At 45.5% G+C, this 15,987-nt stretch overlaps 1 protein-coding gene across 2 annotated transcripts in view; it reads right to left on the bottom strand.

Annotated features, from left to right (window-relative positions):
- Nucleotides 1–15,987, bottom strand: part of ilf2 (interleukin enhancer binding factor 2) — a 63,105-nt gene that overhangs the window by 24,139 nt on the left and 22,979 nt on the right. For both annotated transcript variants that reach the window (XM_069940618.1, XM_069940616.1), the window contains exons 6-10: nt 14,068–14,170; nt 10,729–10,794; nt 9,822–9,938; nt 8,249–8,327; nt 6,513–6,600 (exon numbers count right to left, since the gene is read on the bottom strand). In XM_069940618.1, the coding sequence (XP_069796719.1) occupies nt 6,513–6,600; nt 8,249–8,327; nt 9,822–9,938; nt 10,729–10,794; nt 14,068–14,170 (453 nt within the window). The remainder of the gene's footprint in view (nt 1–6,512; nt 6,601–8,248; nt 8,328–9,821; nt 9,939–10,728; nt 10,795–14,067; nt 14,171–15,987) is intronic.

Here is a 15,987-nt window from a genome sequence, read left to right as displayed (position 1 = left end):
TTAACGACTCGATCTCTTCTTTCTTTGGCTTGGCTTCGCGGATGAAGTTTTATGAAGGGGTATGTCCATGTCTGCTGCAGGCTCGTTGGTAACTGACAAGTCCGATGCAGGACAGGCAGGCACGGATGCAGCGGTTGCAAAGGAAAATTGGTTGGTTGGGGTTGGGTGTTGGGTTTTTCCTCCTTTGTCTTTTGTCAGTGAGGTGGGCTCTGCGGTCTTCTTCAAAGGAGGTTGCTGCCCGCCGAACTGTGAGGCACCAAGATGCACGGTTGGAGGCGATATCAGCCTACTGGCAGTGGTCAATGTGGCAGGCACCAAGAGATTTCTTTAAGCAGTCCTTGTACCTCTTCTCTGGTGCACCTCTGTCTCGGTGGCCAGCAGAGAGCTCGCCATATAACGCGATCTTGGGAAGGTGATGGTCCTCCATTCTGGAGACGTGACCCACCCAGCGCAGTTGTGTCTTCAGCAGCATGGATTCGATGCTTGCAGACTCTGCCAGCTCGAGTACTTCGATGTTGGTGATGAAGTCATTCCAATGAATGTTGAGGATGGAGCGGAGACAGCGCTGATGGAAGCGTTCTAGGAGCCGTAGGTGATGCCGGTAAACGACCCATGATTTGGAGCCGAACAGGAGCGTGGGTATGACAATGGCTCTGTATACGCTGATCTTTGTGTGTTTCTTCAGGTGGTTGGTTTTCCAGACTCTTTTGTGTAGTCTTCCAAAGGCACTATTTGCCTTGGCGAGTCTGTTGTCTATCTCTTTGCCGATCCTTGCATCAGATGAAATGGTGCAGCCGAGGTAGGTAAACTGGTTGACCGTTTTGAGTTGTGTGTGCCCGATGGAGATGTGGGGGGGGGGGCTGGTAGTCATGGTGGGGAGCTGGCTGATGGAGGACCTCAGTTTTCTTCAGGCTGACTTCCAGGCCAAACATTTTGGCAGTTTCCGCAAAACAGGACGTCATGCGCTGGAGAGCTGGCTCTGAATGGGCAACTAAAGCGGCATCGTCTGCAAAGAGTAGTTCACGGACAAGTTGCTTGTGTCTTGGTGTGAGCTTGCAGGCGCCTCAGATTGAAGAGACTGCCATCCGTGCGGTACCGGATGTAAACAGCGTCTTCATTGTTGAGGTCTTTCATGGCTTGTTTCAGCATCATGCTGAAGAAGATAGTAAAGAGGGTTGGTGCGAAGACGCAGCCTTGCTTCACGCCATTGTCAATGGAGAAGGGTTCGGAGAGCACATTGTTGTATCTGACCCGACCTTGTTGGTTTTCATGCAGTTGGATAACCATGTTGAGGAACTTGGGGGGGGGGGGCATCCGAGGCATTCTAGTATTTGCCAAAGCCCTTTCCTGCTCACGGTGTCAAAGGCTTTGGTGAGGTCAACAAAGGTGATGTAGAGTCCTTTGTTTTGTTCTCTGCACTTTTCTTGGAGCTGAGGGCAAAGACCATGTCAGTAGTTCCTCTGTTTATGCGAAAGCCACACTGTGATTCAGTTTTGCGGAAACTGCCAAAACGTTTGGCCTGGAAAGTCAGCCTGAAGAAAGCTGAGGTCCTCCATCAGCCAGCTCCCCACCATGACTACCAGCCCCCCCACATCTCCATCGGGCACACACATCTCAAAACAGTCAACCAGTTTACCTACCTCGGCTGCACCACTTCATCTGATGCAAGGATCGACAAAGAGATAGACAACAGACTCGCCAAGGCAGAGGTGCACCAAAGAAGAGGTACAAGGACTGCTTAAAGAAATCTCTTGGTGCCTGCCACATTGACCACCGCCAGTGGGCTGATATCGCCTCCAACTGTGCATCTTGGCGCCTCACAGTTTGGCGGGCAGCAACCTCCTTTGAAGAAGACCGCAGAGCCCACTCACTGACAAAAGACAAAGGAGGAAAAACCCAACACCCAACCCCAACCAACCAATTTTCCCTTGCAACCGTGCCTGCCTGTCCCGCATTGGACTTGTCAGTCGCCAACGAGCCTGCAGCAGACGTGGACATACCCCTCCATAAATTTCCCCAGAACCATTTATATAAGACAGTCAGGAACACACGTTTCAAAAAATTCGAGACATCTCGTTGAGCAGAGAGGTGGTTTTGGAACCGTTTTCTTATGGGCAGGACTGAAATGAAAAGAAAAACTGACACGTCTTTAAGGTGAAGCTAGATAAACACGCAAGATAGAATGGAAAAGTATGACAGAGTGACTAGGCTTGATGGCAGAGGTTCATGTGGAACACAAGCATCTGCAAGGGCCAACAGGACCATCAGGTCTGTCTCTGCAATTAGACGTGCGTAACTTAATGCAACATCCATTCCCAAGAGGAAAATTGGGTGTCACAGCCCCATCTCACATCCTTGTGTAGAGTAATTAAATTTCAATCCTGTTTCCTTGTGCTCAAATTAGATATTCCTGAGAGTTTAAATAAAACAGGGCCACAAAAGTCATCAACATTTAATAGGCACAGTCTACTGGGACAGACAGCTGCAAAAAAGGATTGAAAATCGAAACCAAATAAAATTGCAGCTGGAAATGTTGCTGCAGGGAGAAAAAGAGGAAAAGCACGCTCTGGGGAAAGGCAGTGTCCAACTGGCAACATTCGAGAGTGAAGGGCAGAGGCCTAGAAATGCAGATACACAACGCTTTAAACAAAAAGCAAATTAGACCGCAGAGCTTTACGGCAACAATATAGAGGTTATTAAAGTTCAGCATTCATTTGGCCAAAATCCAAGGAGAGTAGGATTGCCTGGAACCACTGACAAGAGCTATCATGCATAAGCAGTCACAGTTAAGGACTGTACAAAGGTAATCTTATGAAAATAGAGAGAGAGTGGAGATCAAGGAGATGAAGAGAAAGTTGCAATACTGTAACGTGTATACCAGATGCTATATATGACTAGTATTAAAAAAAAACAAAGGTTTAAAAATTTAATACAAGGAATGTGGAAAAGATACATGTCAAACAACATTGGAGTAAAATTAAGTGACCCCCATAACTTCTGGAATCTTATATTTGAATTATTAACTGAATAACAAATCTTTTCCATAGTCCAACAGGACCTGATGTCACGCAACCACTGATCAGGTGCAGGAGGGGCAACATCCTTCCATTTCAGTAAAACCGCATGCCTCCCCAAAAGAGAGGCAAAATAAATGACGCGACTCGGGCAACACGGTTCGAATTTTTCTCCTCTACTATCTTCTCCTATCCTCCTTTTATTTTAAACATATTATTAGAGTTTTCTCCCCCCAAATTTAGAATATGAATTATGGATTAATAATTTGTGTTTGTTAGTGATATAGGGAATATCTTATTTAGTTTATGTAACTGTCCTTACACTCTTATTGAATTTTTCTTCTTTGTGCAAGTTCTTTATTAAAATCAATAAAAATATTTTAAAAATATACTGTAACATAACTAGAAGAATGAAAGGAGAAAAGAATCCTCCAGCGGGGTCCACAAGAGTGATGGCTATTGAATCAAGTAAAATAGAACTGGAACCTCCCTGTAAAGGAGACAAGATTGAAATTTAATTATTCGACACAAGGTCACAGAACCGAAGGACTAGCCCATCCATTCTGCATTTCCCAGGATGGCGCACGAGTTAAGTGGGCCAGAATTCATTCGGCAAACACTATTCGAATGTGAACTCAAGGCAAGGACCCGACAGGTTAAAAAAAATCTCGCTCAGTGATGTAACTGCCGCACAAAGACATTTACCTGGGTGTCATTTTCCCGGCCACGTGGGAGTGATGTGATTGAAAGATCTCTATTGTACCCGACTCCCTCAGCAGCACCACTCAACTCATTGTCTGTCACTGAGCATTTATTGGTTTTTCTACCTCTCAGTGGCCTATGGCCTACATTCAACTTTAGCAATACAATTTAAATGCTGGCACAAGGCACTCAAATGTCACCTTGTCCTATTGCTCCCTTCTTTTATCCAGGATTGGGTAACTAACTAGATCGGCCCTTCCTAAAAATAGACAGCCTACCTTTCCACTCGTCCAACCCAGGAGGAAACAAAAGCCAAAATAAAACCATCTTTATCAAAATGTATTCACGATCGTAATGTATGATCTTGCTGTTGTGCCACACGAGGGGTGAAGTAGCATCGCTAAGGGAACCAGGAGCAGAATGATCAAGTGGAGAGAGATTTTATAAATGCAAACGTATAGAACAAGGCAGACTCTTCAGCCCACCAGGTCTGTGTTGGCCACGATGCCGATCTAACCAATCCCATCTCTCTGCACTTAGTCTGCATCTTGCTATTCTGTGCCTGAACACGAGTCTATCTAAATGCCTCTTCAAAGACTGCAATTGTATAGTTTTTCCACCACTTCCTCCGGCAGCATGTTCTAGGCACCCACCACTCTCTAAGAAACTTGCCTCTCAAAATGGTTTTAAATCTGCCAAATCTATGCCTTCTAGGATTTAATGGTTCCTTGCTGGAAAAAACCTCATCCATGTCTCTGATAATTTCATACAATTCATCGGGTCTTTCCTCTGCCTCCGACGTTCAATTAAAAACAATCAAGTTTGTCCAATCTCTCCTTGTAACTCATGCACTCCAATCCAGGCAACAATCTGGTGAACTACTTCTGTACCCTCTTCAAAGCTTCCACGTCCTTCCTACAAGCGTGGTGACCAGAAATGCTCAGTATCGAGACTGTTTGTCTAACAAACCCAGGCTGTCATCCATGGTCCACTGACCCCTATCTTGTCTTTTCTCATTGCAATCCTCTATTCTCTTCTGGTATTCCTTTACCTGCAGTGATACTACCTGCCTTAGAGACTTCCTGTGATACCGTCTCACATACCCAACACCACTAGAGCCAGAGAACATGACAGCACAGAAGGCAGGCCCTTTGGCCCATCTTGTCTGTGCCAAATTATTATTCTGCCTAGTCCCGCTGACTTGCATCTGGTCTATACCCCTCCCATCCAGGTACGTGTCCAAATTTTTCTTAGATGTTAAAAATAAGCTTGCATTCACCACTTCAGCTGGCAGCTCGTTCCACACTCCCATCACTCACTGCTTTATTCCCCTCAAACTCCTTTTACACCATCAGCCCATGTCCTCAGGCTTGTATTTCACCCAATTTCAGTGGAAAAAGCCTACCTACATTTACTTGATCTATATCCATTATAATTTTGTATACCTCTATCAAATCTCCCCTCATTCTACATGTCAGGGAATAAAGTCCTAACCTGTTGAGTCTTCTCCTGTAACCCTTGGGCAAGTTCCTTTTGAATTACATTCAAGAACACAAAACAGTTTGTTCAGTAACCACTTTCCTTCCCCCAAAACTCAACTTGATTCTATTCAACCAACAATTTATGGTGCCATGGCACAATTCATTAACCAACTTTTACTCCCAATAGGTTCTCACAGAAATACATGCAACACTCACTGATTTATAATCGGAGGGAATTGCTCACCAACTTTCACTTCCCTCATTCGGAGACGCTAAGGTTTGCTAATTTTACTTAAAATCAGCACGGCATCAATTCGGAAATAAATCACAACCTTCCCAGTCTGTGGTGGCCTCAACCTCAAACTAGATTAATTCAGTGAGGAACCACAAGCATCATGGTCTCCCTGTAAGATATTTCAGCTCAGCTTTCTGCACCAATCATACCCTCAGTGCTGGTCAACAAGCACCAAACCCTGGGCCTCTGCACCCTAATCCTGGACTTCCTCATTGGAAGACCATAATCAGGATGAATCGCAAACAGCATCTCCTCCTCACTAACAATCAAGACAGGTGCACCTCAAGGATGCATGCTACGTCTACTCTTTCTACACCCATGTCATCCGTGATGTAATCAGAAATTCAACTGCCAGCAGTCACAGACGGCAACAAGGAAGCATATAGGAGGGGGATAGATCAGCTGGTGGAGCGGTGTCACAATGACCACCCTGGACTCAACATCAGCAAAACCAAGGAGGTGATTGTGGACTTCAGGAGGAGAACATAAACCAGCTCTCATCAAGGGGTCAGCAGCTCAGGACTTCAAATTCCTGGGTGTCAACATTTCTGAAAATCTATCCTGGAGCCCCCATAATGATGCAATCATGAAGAAAACTCACTTTGTAAGATTTGGCATGTCACCAGAGACTGGAAAACTTCTACTGGTGCACCACGGAAAGCATCCTAACTGGCTGCATCACTGTCTTGTATGGAGGTGCCAATGCACAAGACAGGAAAAGAGATTTGAGCTCAGCCAGCACCATCATAGGACATCTTTAAGAGGCAGCCTCTATCCTCAAGGACCCTCACCACCCAACCATACGGATAGCATCAGGAAGGGGGGGACAGGAGCCCGAAGGCGAACACCCAACGGTACAAAAATAGCTTCTTCCCCTCTGCCATCAGATTTCTGAATGGACAATGAATCAGACATTTTTTTAACATATACAAGTAATTTCTGGCAATATTTGCATCTGTGACGCTGCTGCAAAACAATGAATTTGTGATACGTTCATGGCAATAAATTCTGATCACATACCAATAGATCGATAATCCAGGGTGTTAAAGGCTCAAATCCAGGAAAACGACACCTCAAATCCTTCATTAGGCGAATAAGCACTTTAACTCTGAGATCAAAGGACAAGATGTTATTCTAATCACTTATGAGTTAATTGTCAGTGACATATAACTAAATGCAGGGAGTCTTGGCTTAAAATCAGTTACTTCCATTAATACATCCACAGCAATGCACATCAGTCAAGGATGATTTATTTGGCTAAACTGTGCAGTAACTGCCCTAGGATCACTTGTTCAACAGCATTGGCGTAAACAGCATAGGCTGTTACCAGGGAGAGGCTCAGCAGCTGCAGGTGATGGGGTCAGGGGAGCCGCACGGGCTGCGGCCTGATGGAGACTGGCTCACGGGAAGCAGGATTCAAGAGGGTGCTGAAGGTTTCCGGATTGCGTCGGAGATTTGAGTTTGCCCTCAGATCGAACAGGAGTTTGTGCGGGCTGCGGAGGCTGTGGGAGCGCGAGAGGAGAATCCACGGACACTCGGTGATTTAGAAGGGACTCTCTTTAGCTTTTCTTTCCTCTCATACTGTAAAGGGCACCAGGCAACATTAATGGCAACTCTTGGTCTGCCTTGCAGCAGGCAATTTTGTGCAACATTACATGTTCTGTACTATTACATGACAACAAAGGAATCTTGAACATAGGGATATTTAAGAGCCAATTCAGTGCAGTCTTGCTGACAATGGGCAGATAAATCCTACAGACTCCATTCTGATCCACCAACATCCTCTCTTCACTGAGCGATTTCCACAGGAAGATAACTTTCACATCAGTGTCAACACCAAGCTAGGATAACAAAGATCTGCAACATTTAATTGGCTGGACAAAAGCTCAATCATTTGTCCGGTGCAGATGCAGAGAATGCGATGTAGAGAATATTGGTTTAAGTTGGCACACAGCCCCCCCCTCGCAAAAAAGGTCTCTTCCCCACCCCCCAATCAATGTGATTTACCGGGACTGTTGTTTAAAGAGGGCTCACAAAATCAGAGGGTCTTTACCACCCTGCACACTGCATCTTCCAGCTATCTCCGACGGGAAAGGGATAGAGAAATATTAGAGCCGAACCACTAGGCTGAGGAACAGCTCCTTCCCACAGGCAGTGAGACTGAATGAACAGCTAAAACAACTCTCTGGGTTCTACTATCTATTAATAATACCGCTGCACAGGCAGACTCGTGCACAGGACAACCCCAGAATTTCTACCTAAAATGGTGGTTTTGAGTGCTACCCTTTGTATAAGACGACCCCAAATCTGGCATTTAATGCCATCTGGATGCTGTTAATAGCAAATCATAATATTTTAAAATAAACCACTCTCGGCTCCTAATAACAAGCCTGCTCAGAACTGATACTGGATGGACCCCGCGGAGGAGCACTGAGACTTCACATATAACTAACGGGGACATGCAAGATTGCGTCGGAGCCAGCGGGAAGACAGCAGCGGTGATGAATCTTCGCTGTCATAAGAATTTTAGACCCTTGGAAGAGGATGACCCAATTTTAATAAGGTGAAATTTTTTAAGTTTCAGGATTGTTCTATACAACGGTATTTATTTTAATGCACGTATTTAGGTTCTGTGTCTATTTATCGTTTGGCTGTACCAACATTATGTCTGTATGTTTTGAACTATGGAATGGAGAACACTGTTTCATCAGGTTGTACTGATATAATTGGATGATAAATAAACTTGAACAACTTACGTGGACTGAGATGAATTCTCCTCAAACCAGCGAGCATGACGGATCGCTGCCAAAGCACTCTGCAACACTTTGATATCCACTGGAAAGAAAAGGAAGAAAGATGTCAGCAGCACATGCCAAACACATCAACTCTCACTGTTCCAAGAGTAACGGCTCATGCACTGTTTTATGACTGACCAAATTATTGGACCAACAATAAATTGTGATACATGATCGGCTCTGCCAGCTTCAGAGCTTCAAACTTAGGGGCTGAACTGCCAGGATGACCTTAGTCCCGACTCTTTTGTATAAATTGATCTTTTCATTGTAATTCTATAATGTTATTTTTGAACTTGCCCTTCTACTTTACAAGGCTGTATGAATGAGGTGACCTGTTAGACTGCTTGCAGCAGAACCATTCTCACTGCACCAGGTATAATGTGACAAATAAAAACTAAAAACTGATGGGTATGACTGCCCATTCTACTCTGCATGACTTCCATTTGAAGTGACCTATCGTAGACACACATATCCTCACTTGTCAGGAAGGCACAACAGCAACTGAACTTCCTGAGAAGACTGAGGCCACCATTATGTAAACCTTCTACAGGAGTTCTATTGAGAGCGTCCTGCCCAGCTGCGGCACAGTGTGGGACGGTTACTGAAAAGCATCAGATCAGAGGTCAAACAGGACCACAGAAGACGGCAGAGAGGATCACTGGTGTCTTCTGCGCCCCCATTGACTTGATCAACTGGGATAGTTGTCCAAAGAGGATTGGGAAACCTGCTGAAGACCAGTTCCAACCTGCACACAGCATCTTACAGCTGCTCCCGTCGGGGACGAGATACACATGTTGAGAAACAGCTTCTTCCCACGGGCAGTGAGACTGCTGAGTGACTGGTGAACTGCTCACCCAAACCCTCCGTGACTCTACTATTTACTTAAATAGTACGTATTGTGTATATTGTCAGTTTGGCTGTATGTGTGTTATGTCTGGTTGTGTGTTTTACAACTTTGGGTCCCTTTTGGGTTGTACTTGTGCATAAACAAACTGGAATTTGACAACACTATCTTCCCACTTCAAATTGCAAGGGGTGTGGTGGGGGCAAAAATGGCTCATGATTTGTGCTGAATTTTTAATTTGAAAAATGACTGTGCGGCATGGTTAGCCCAACGCTATCACAGGGTTTTCAAATGACCATTGCAGCGGGTTCGAATTCTGCACTATCTGCAAGGGGTTTGCATCTTCTCCTAGTGGCTCTCCTTCAGGTGCACTGGTTTCCTTCCACCCTTCAAAACATCTAGGAGCTGCAGGTTAATTGGGACATTAAGGTGGTTTGGGCTCATGGGCCAGAAAGGGCCATTAACGTGCTGGATGTCTTCATTTAAAATTTCAACCACTGGGTACATCAATCCGGACTTGGGTTTTCATCTCAGTTGGAGCAGCAGTGTTTCCGCTACTTTGGACCATTCACTTCACATGACATCCACTCTGGTAAGCAGCCAGGTTGTTGGGAATCTCACTGCAGGCTGAAGAGCAGGCAGCATTACTCAAACCAAGGCGTTGAAAACATTCCGATCAAGAATACTTACAGTGGAGCTCTGGATCCAGTTTGCGTAGGTTGGGCGGTACGGTGGTGATGAGAATTTTAACTGTGGCATCTGGTGAACTTATCTCAAACCCAGTCTCGTTAGTGATCATGGTGAGCGCTGGGAAGGAAATAAGATGTCAAGTTTGACTGCAGGAACACCAAGCTTTTCACAATGTCTCACGTCTAACAATCCCCCTGACAGTTGTTCAAACATTTTAATCGATGTTTAATTGCCCCTAACCAATGGTATATTCATGCATTTTGGAAGGGATTGAAGAGGCTGTCATATTGAGATGTCTGGGAGTCATTTTTCAAACACCCTGGGTGAGAATGCCAGATATCCTTTCCTGAGAAATTAAATCGTTTTGCTAAGTCACCAATATTAATGCAAGCAATTTATTCCCTTCAAATTCCCCAGCTACCACAATACGATTCAAACTCATCATTACAGATCACTGCTTGAGGCCCTTTGGCTATTTGGCAAGTAGCTCAACAATTCACATTCATTCCCATCCATGAGATTCTGCAAACACTGGGGCATGATTGGCACTCTCCAGCTGTCCTCGTTTGGGATGTCAAGCAGACTCTGTTGGCTGATAGTTCAATTGCACATACAGTGAAACACAAAACTCTGCAGACACTGTGATTGTAGTAAAAACACATCTGCTGGAGGAACTCGGCAGGTCTCGCAGCATCAATAGAAGATAAAGATATACCACCCACTTTTCAGGGATGACGAGAGAGACAGAAACTAGACACTAAAGATTAAATCTTCAGCTTAGCTATAGGACTCACGGGCAAAGTATACTTTGTTCAAAGTCACATGAAATGCAGGATTTCCATCTCCTCCAATTGGACAGTAACTTGCAAAGATCTCACTTGGCCTAAAGAATTTAGCTAGCACTCACTTTCAGAAGGTTCCTGAGTCCGGAGGGTTTCCACCACTTTGTTTCCCAAAGCAGCCACAGCTTCCACTGCAAGACAATGCAAAACAATTATAAGAGACTTTGGGATGACACGAAGGCTAAATTGCAGGTTACAAAATTAACAAATAACTTGCAATCCTAGGTCACAATCACTCCACAGCAGACGCATTATCACTAGCTCTCCACTCACCTCTGGATCACCCCAAAAACAGAAATTTATACATATGGGTGCTCTTCAACTACAGCTCAATCTTCAACATCATTATTCCCTCAGTGCTGGTCAACAACCCTGGGCCTCTGCACCACCAACCCGAATCCTTGGCTTCCTCATCAAAGACCAGTCAGTAAGAAATGGAATGCATGCTTAGCTCACTGCTTTACACATTATCCACTCGTGACTGTTTGGCCAGGCTATTCAATGGTATCTACAAATTTGCCAATGACACCACAGTTGTCGGCAGAATCACAGACAGCAATGAAAAAGTACAAAGGAGGGAGATAGATCAGCTCGTTGAGTGGTCTCCCACCAACAACCTTGCACCAGCAATAGCAAAACCAAGGAGATGATTGTGGACTTCAGGAGGAAGTCAGGGGAACATGACCCAGACCTCATCGAGGGCTCAGTAGTGGAGAGGGTCAGGAACTTCAAACTCCTGGGTGTCAACATGTCTGAAGATCTGACCTGGAGTCTCCATGTTGATGCAATCACAAAGAAGGCCCGCCAGTGGCTAGACTTCATGAGGTGTTCAGGAGACTTCAGGAGATTCGGTACATCAATGAAGACTCTTGCAAATTTCTGCAGGTACCTTCTGGCTGGTTACATCACTGGTACGGAGATGCTAACTCTCAGGACAAGAAAAAATCTAGAGAGTCTTTAACTCGGCTTGAGACAGCAAAGACACCAGATTTCACTCCATTGAGGACATCTACAAGAGGGGACATCTTAAAAAAAAACAGCCTCTATCTTCAAAGACCCCCACCTTCTTCATTAGGGCAGCTCCTTCCCCACTGCCATCAGACTCCTGAATTAACACAGATTTACTTTGACTTTGTGCACTAGTTTCTTTTTTAAGGTGGTTTATACAAAGGTTTTCCCTATGATACTACCATAAAACAACAAATTTAGTGACTTGTTCATGGCAATAAATTCTGATACTGATGTGTTTGCAAAGACATCTTGCTGTAGTCAAAAAGTCGAGCTGTATTTTAGAGAGCGATAAAACAGCAGGATTGATGCAAAATACAAATGAATGAGCCATGAAAAAAGAGCAGTGAATTGCATACATCTTACTATTTACCCAGCTTTGCATAGGTAATGGAAATGAAAATTACGTCAAACTGATTTAACAACAGAGCCAGGATTGGACAGAGTGCTTTCAACACAGCAAATGTTGCACAAAGAAATTAACGTCAGTAATTCAGTTCAATGACTAGCAGTGTTCCTGCCCTTTGTGAGTTAAATAAATGACCTAGACAAAGTAGAGGGATGGGTCAGTAAATTTGCAGAGGATGTGAAGTTTGTCGTAGGTTTCGATAGGATACAGACTGGATGCAGAGCTGGGCGGAAAAAGTGGCAGATGGAGTTCAATTCGGATAAGGGTGAGGTGATGCATTTTGGTAGGTCAAACTTGAAGGCTGAGTACATGGTTAATGGTGAGATACTTCACAGTGTAGAAGAACAGAGAGACCTTGGGGTTCAAATCCATACATCTCAGGACGATAGGACAGTTAAGGCGGCCTTGGCTTCATTAATTGGGGGATTGCGTTCAGGCATCGAGAGGTGAGGTTGCAGCTCTATAAATCTCTGGTGAGACCATACTTGAAATATCGCGTTCAATTCTGGTCACCTCACTGCAGGAATGAAGTGGAAACAATGGAGAGGGTGCAGAGATTTATTAGATTTGTAAAATATCTCTTTGGAGAGAAGATGAGAGGCGACTTAATAGACATTTATAAGATTATGAGACAGTCAGCAACTTTTTCCCAGGGCAGGAGTAGCAAACACCAGAAGGCATCTGTACAAAATGGAGGGAGGAAAGTTCAGGGGAGATGGCAGGGGCAAATGGTTTTTTTTTTAAATATAAACACAGAGAGGTGTAGGTGACTGGAATGCATTGCCAAGGGTGGTGGTGGAGGCTGGAACATTAAGTGATTCTTAAGTCCCTTTCAGATGGCCTGAACACCACAGTGTAAAGCCGCATAATCTCCCCCCCTTGCCACTAAAGACATACTCACCTGAATGCAGCAGAAGCGCCTCCGAGGCGCCAACACCAACCCTCCTCCAGGAGGGATGATCAGTGGAGTACCATGCTCTGCTGACGCACTTGAATGTGCGGTCGCTGTAAGCAGCTGTCTGGGGGCTGGGCTGATGACTCCATCAGCCTGCAACCCAACTCCCACTGCCCGACAACCACGCCAGCGTGGCAGGGGCAGACAGTGGGGGGGGCAGCTGGTGCACCAGCTGTTAAGCCCAGCTGGCCGCACCGGGGCCGCTCTCTGCGGCTCAAAACGCAGCATAGCCATGGCAGACTTCCCCACCCATAATCCCCCATGTAGCTGGAACTGTTCAGAGCAGTTCCACCCACATGGGGGTTTATGGGAAGGGAAGATATGCCGCATATTTATGACGGATAGCTCTGCGGCACCAGTCGCCCCGCCTCCATCAGATCCGGAGACGCTGCTAGGCACCTCTGGATATTTAGGCCCATTCAGGTGGACCAGGCAATGCTGCAGCAGCCTTTTAGGGCTGCCACCTGAAAGGTGAGTCTGCAAGTTAAGATCTGATCCTGCCGCCGCCCTCAAGGAGGAGGGTCCACCTAAAAGGACCTTTAGACAGGCACAGGGATGAAAGAAAAAGGGTTAAGAGGTAGGGAGGGTTCCATTTTTTTGTTTTGCAGGTCAACACAACACTGTGGGCTAAAGGACCTGTACTATGCTGTAATGTTGTATGTTACAGTGAAGAGAACCAAATCTCCGGGGTTATTTTGAAGGTGGCTGCTGGAAGAGCAGAATGATTCTGACTGACTGATGGCTTGAAAGCTGTAGGCCTTTATTTTCATCCCCAAACAAGAGCACCATGTCACACAAACAATCTCCTTTAAACCAGTAGTGCACCCAGAGCCAGGGTACCAATGACTTCAGCAAATTCAGGACAACAGAATGAGTGTTCTATTTAAAATATGCATCAGGGTTTCTTAGAATGCAGAACAACATAAAATTCAGTGCCTTGACAGCACAAGTCGTGAAAAAGGCCCCAAATAACTATTTACGTAACAAATGGAATTTCAATCGGCGTTCTCTCAATTTGTTTACAACACTCACAGGTTGGCAAAATCTTCAGGATAACCACAAGGTCGGCAACATTATGACCCATCATCATCGTCCCCTTCTTATACGAGCCAACTTGACGCACTTCCTCTATTTGCTTTGGGGAACGTGTGTGGGGGGGCGGGGGGAGAGAAAGACAGTACAAGCTTAAAATGTGTTCACAACAAAATACGAGCACAAATTGGCTCAGCACGACGCAAGGGAAATTGTTCTTGATGCATGTCGCAAGGTCTGTGGTGACAATGAGGCATTCTTGGTACTTGAGAGTCACCTCCAAACGTGATAATTCTGTCCTCATCAACAATGTTCCAGGTTTGAAGGTATGAGCAAAATAATTGGGATGGGGGTGGGGGGGGGGGGGGGGAAGAGGGGGAAGAAAGGAGCAGAGGCCTATAGGCAGGAGATAACAGGCAGATAAAGGAGGGAGGATGGCTCTGTGAATGGAGAGGGGAGTGGAGAGCTGCAGGAAAGAAAACTGAGGGAATGGGAAGGAAAGCAGGGAGTGGGCTAGCAGAAACCAGAGAAACTGATGTTGATGCTACCCAGTTGGAGTGTGTCAAGACAGAATATTAGGGGTTGCTAATTTACATGTGGTCTTGGTTTGACAATGCACGAGGCCATGGACAGACATTTAAGCGTGGGAATGGGGCATGGAAATGAAGTGGTCGGCCACCGGGATATCCCTGTCACTGATGCGGACAGAGCAAAGCTCATTGAAGCGATCTCCCAGTCTTCCTCATGACTCTCTGATGTAGAGGCCCAGGGCTAGTCTCCTGCTTCCAACAGCAGATCAATCCACAGCATCAATCACACGTGATGACTTGTGAGAAACCTTTGTACTTAAGCTGAGGAGAACCGTCAGGGATTTTGAAGAGGGGTCTGAATTTTGTTGAGGATTTATAAAAAATAATAAATCAATGAATGAAGGGTGGTAGATGTGATCTATATGGATTTTAGCAAGGTATTTGGCAAATTCCTCATGTTAGACTTTTTCAGAAAGTCATGGGGCATAGGATCCATGGAACCTTGGCTGTGTGGATTCAGAATTAGCTTTCTTTCAGAAAGTGGAGGGTAGTAGCTGAATGATCATATCCTGCCTGGAGGTCAGTGACCAGCTGAGCTCTGCAGAGATCTGTTCTGGGAGCCCTGCCTTGGTGATTTTTACAAATGACCTGGACAAAGAAATAGAGGGACGGGTCAATAAGCTTGCAGGTTACACCACGGTTGGAGGTGGTGTCGATCGTTTAGAAGGTGGTCGTAGGTTCCAACAGGATGCAGAGTTGGGCGAAGAAGTGGCAGATGGTGTTCAATCCGGATGAATGTGAAGCATGCAGCAGCTCACCCACGTGACAGGCGAACCGGCTCACGGAGTCGCGGGCAAGTCCGCCGCAGGTCTGACTGTGAGAGCTCCGGGTGCAGGGGAAGCCCACAGCCTAGCGGCTGATGTCATAAAGGTCCCGGGAGTCGCAAGCATCAAGTTCCGAGGAATTTAAGCGAACAAGAGAGTTCAACTCACTTTCGACTGTGTGTGGTTCTTTCACTCGTTGTGTGCCTAGTGTGACTACAAGCTATGCATTTTGGTAGGTCAAACTTGAAGGCAGATTACATGGTTAATGGCAGGATTTTTAACAGTGTGGAAGAGGGTCTTTAGCTCTAGGTAATGACATTTTCTAGGGCCAGAATGGAGAGTTTAGCCCACAAAAGTTCATTTCTGATGGTCAAATTTGAAGCCAGGATACAATGTTAATAGGAATGCTGAGCAGCATGGACCTACCGAGAAATCTTGGTGTCTGTGTCCATAGGACACTCAAAGCTACTGAACAGGTTGATAATGTTGTTAAGAAGGTGTACACATGCTGGCCTTCATTAACCGTGAGATCGGGTTCAAGAGCTGGGAGGTCACGTTACAGCTAT

Source organism: Narcine bancroftii, chromosome 5 (genome assembly GCF_036971445.1).
Source record: "Narcine bancroftii isolate sNarBan1 chromosome 5, sNarBan1.hap1, whole genome shotgun sequence".
Lineage (NCBI taxonomy): Eukaryota > Metazoa > Chordata > Chondrichthyes > Torpediniformes > Narcinidae > Narcine > Narcine bancroftii.
Note: the sequence above shows the minus strand (reverse complement) of the source record. Positions and strands in the feature narration are given on the sequence as shown.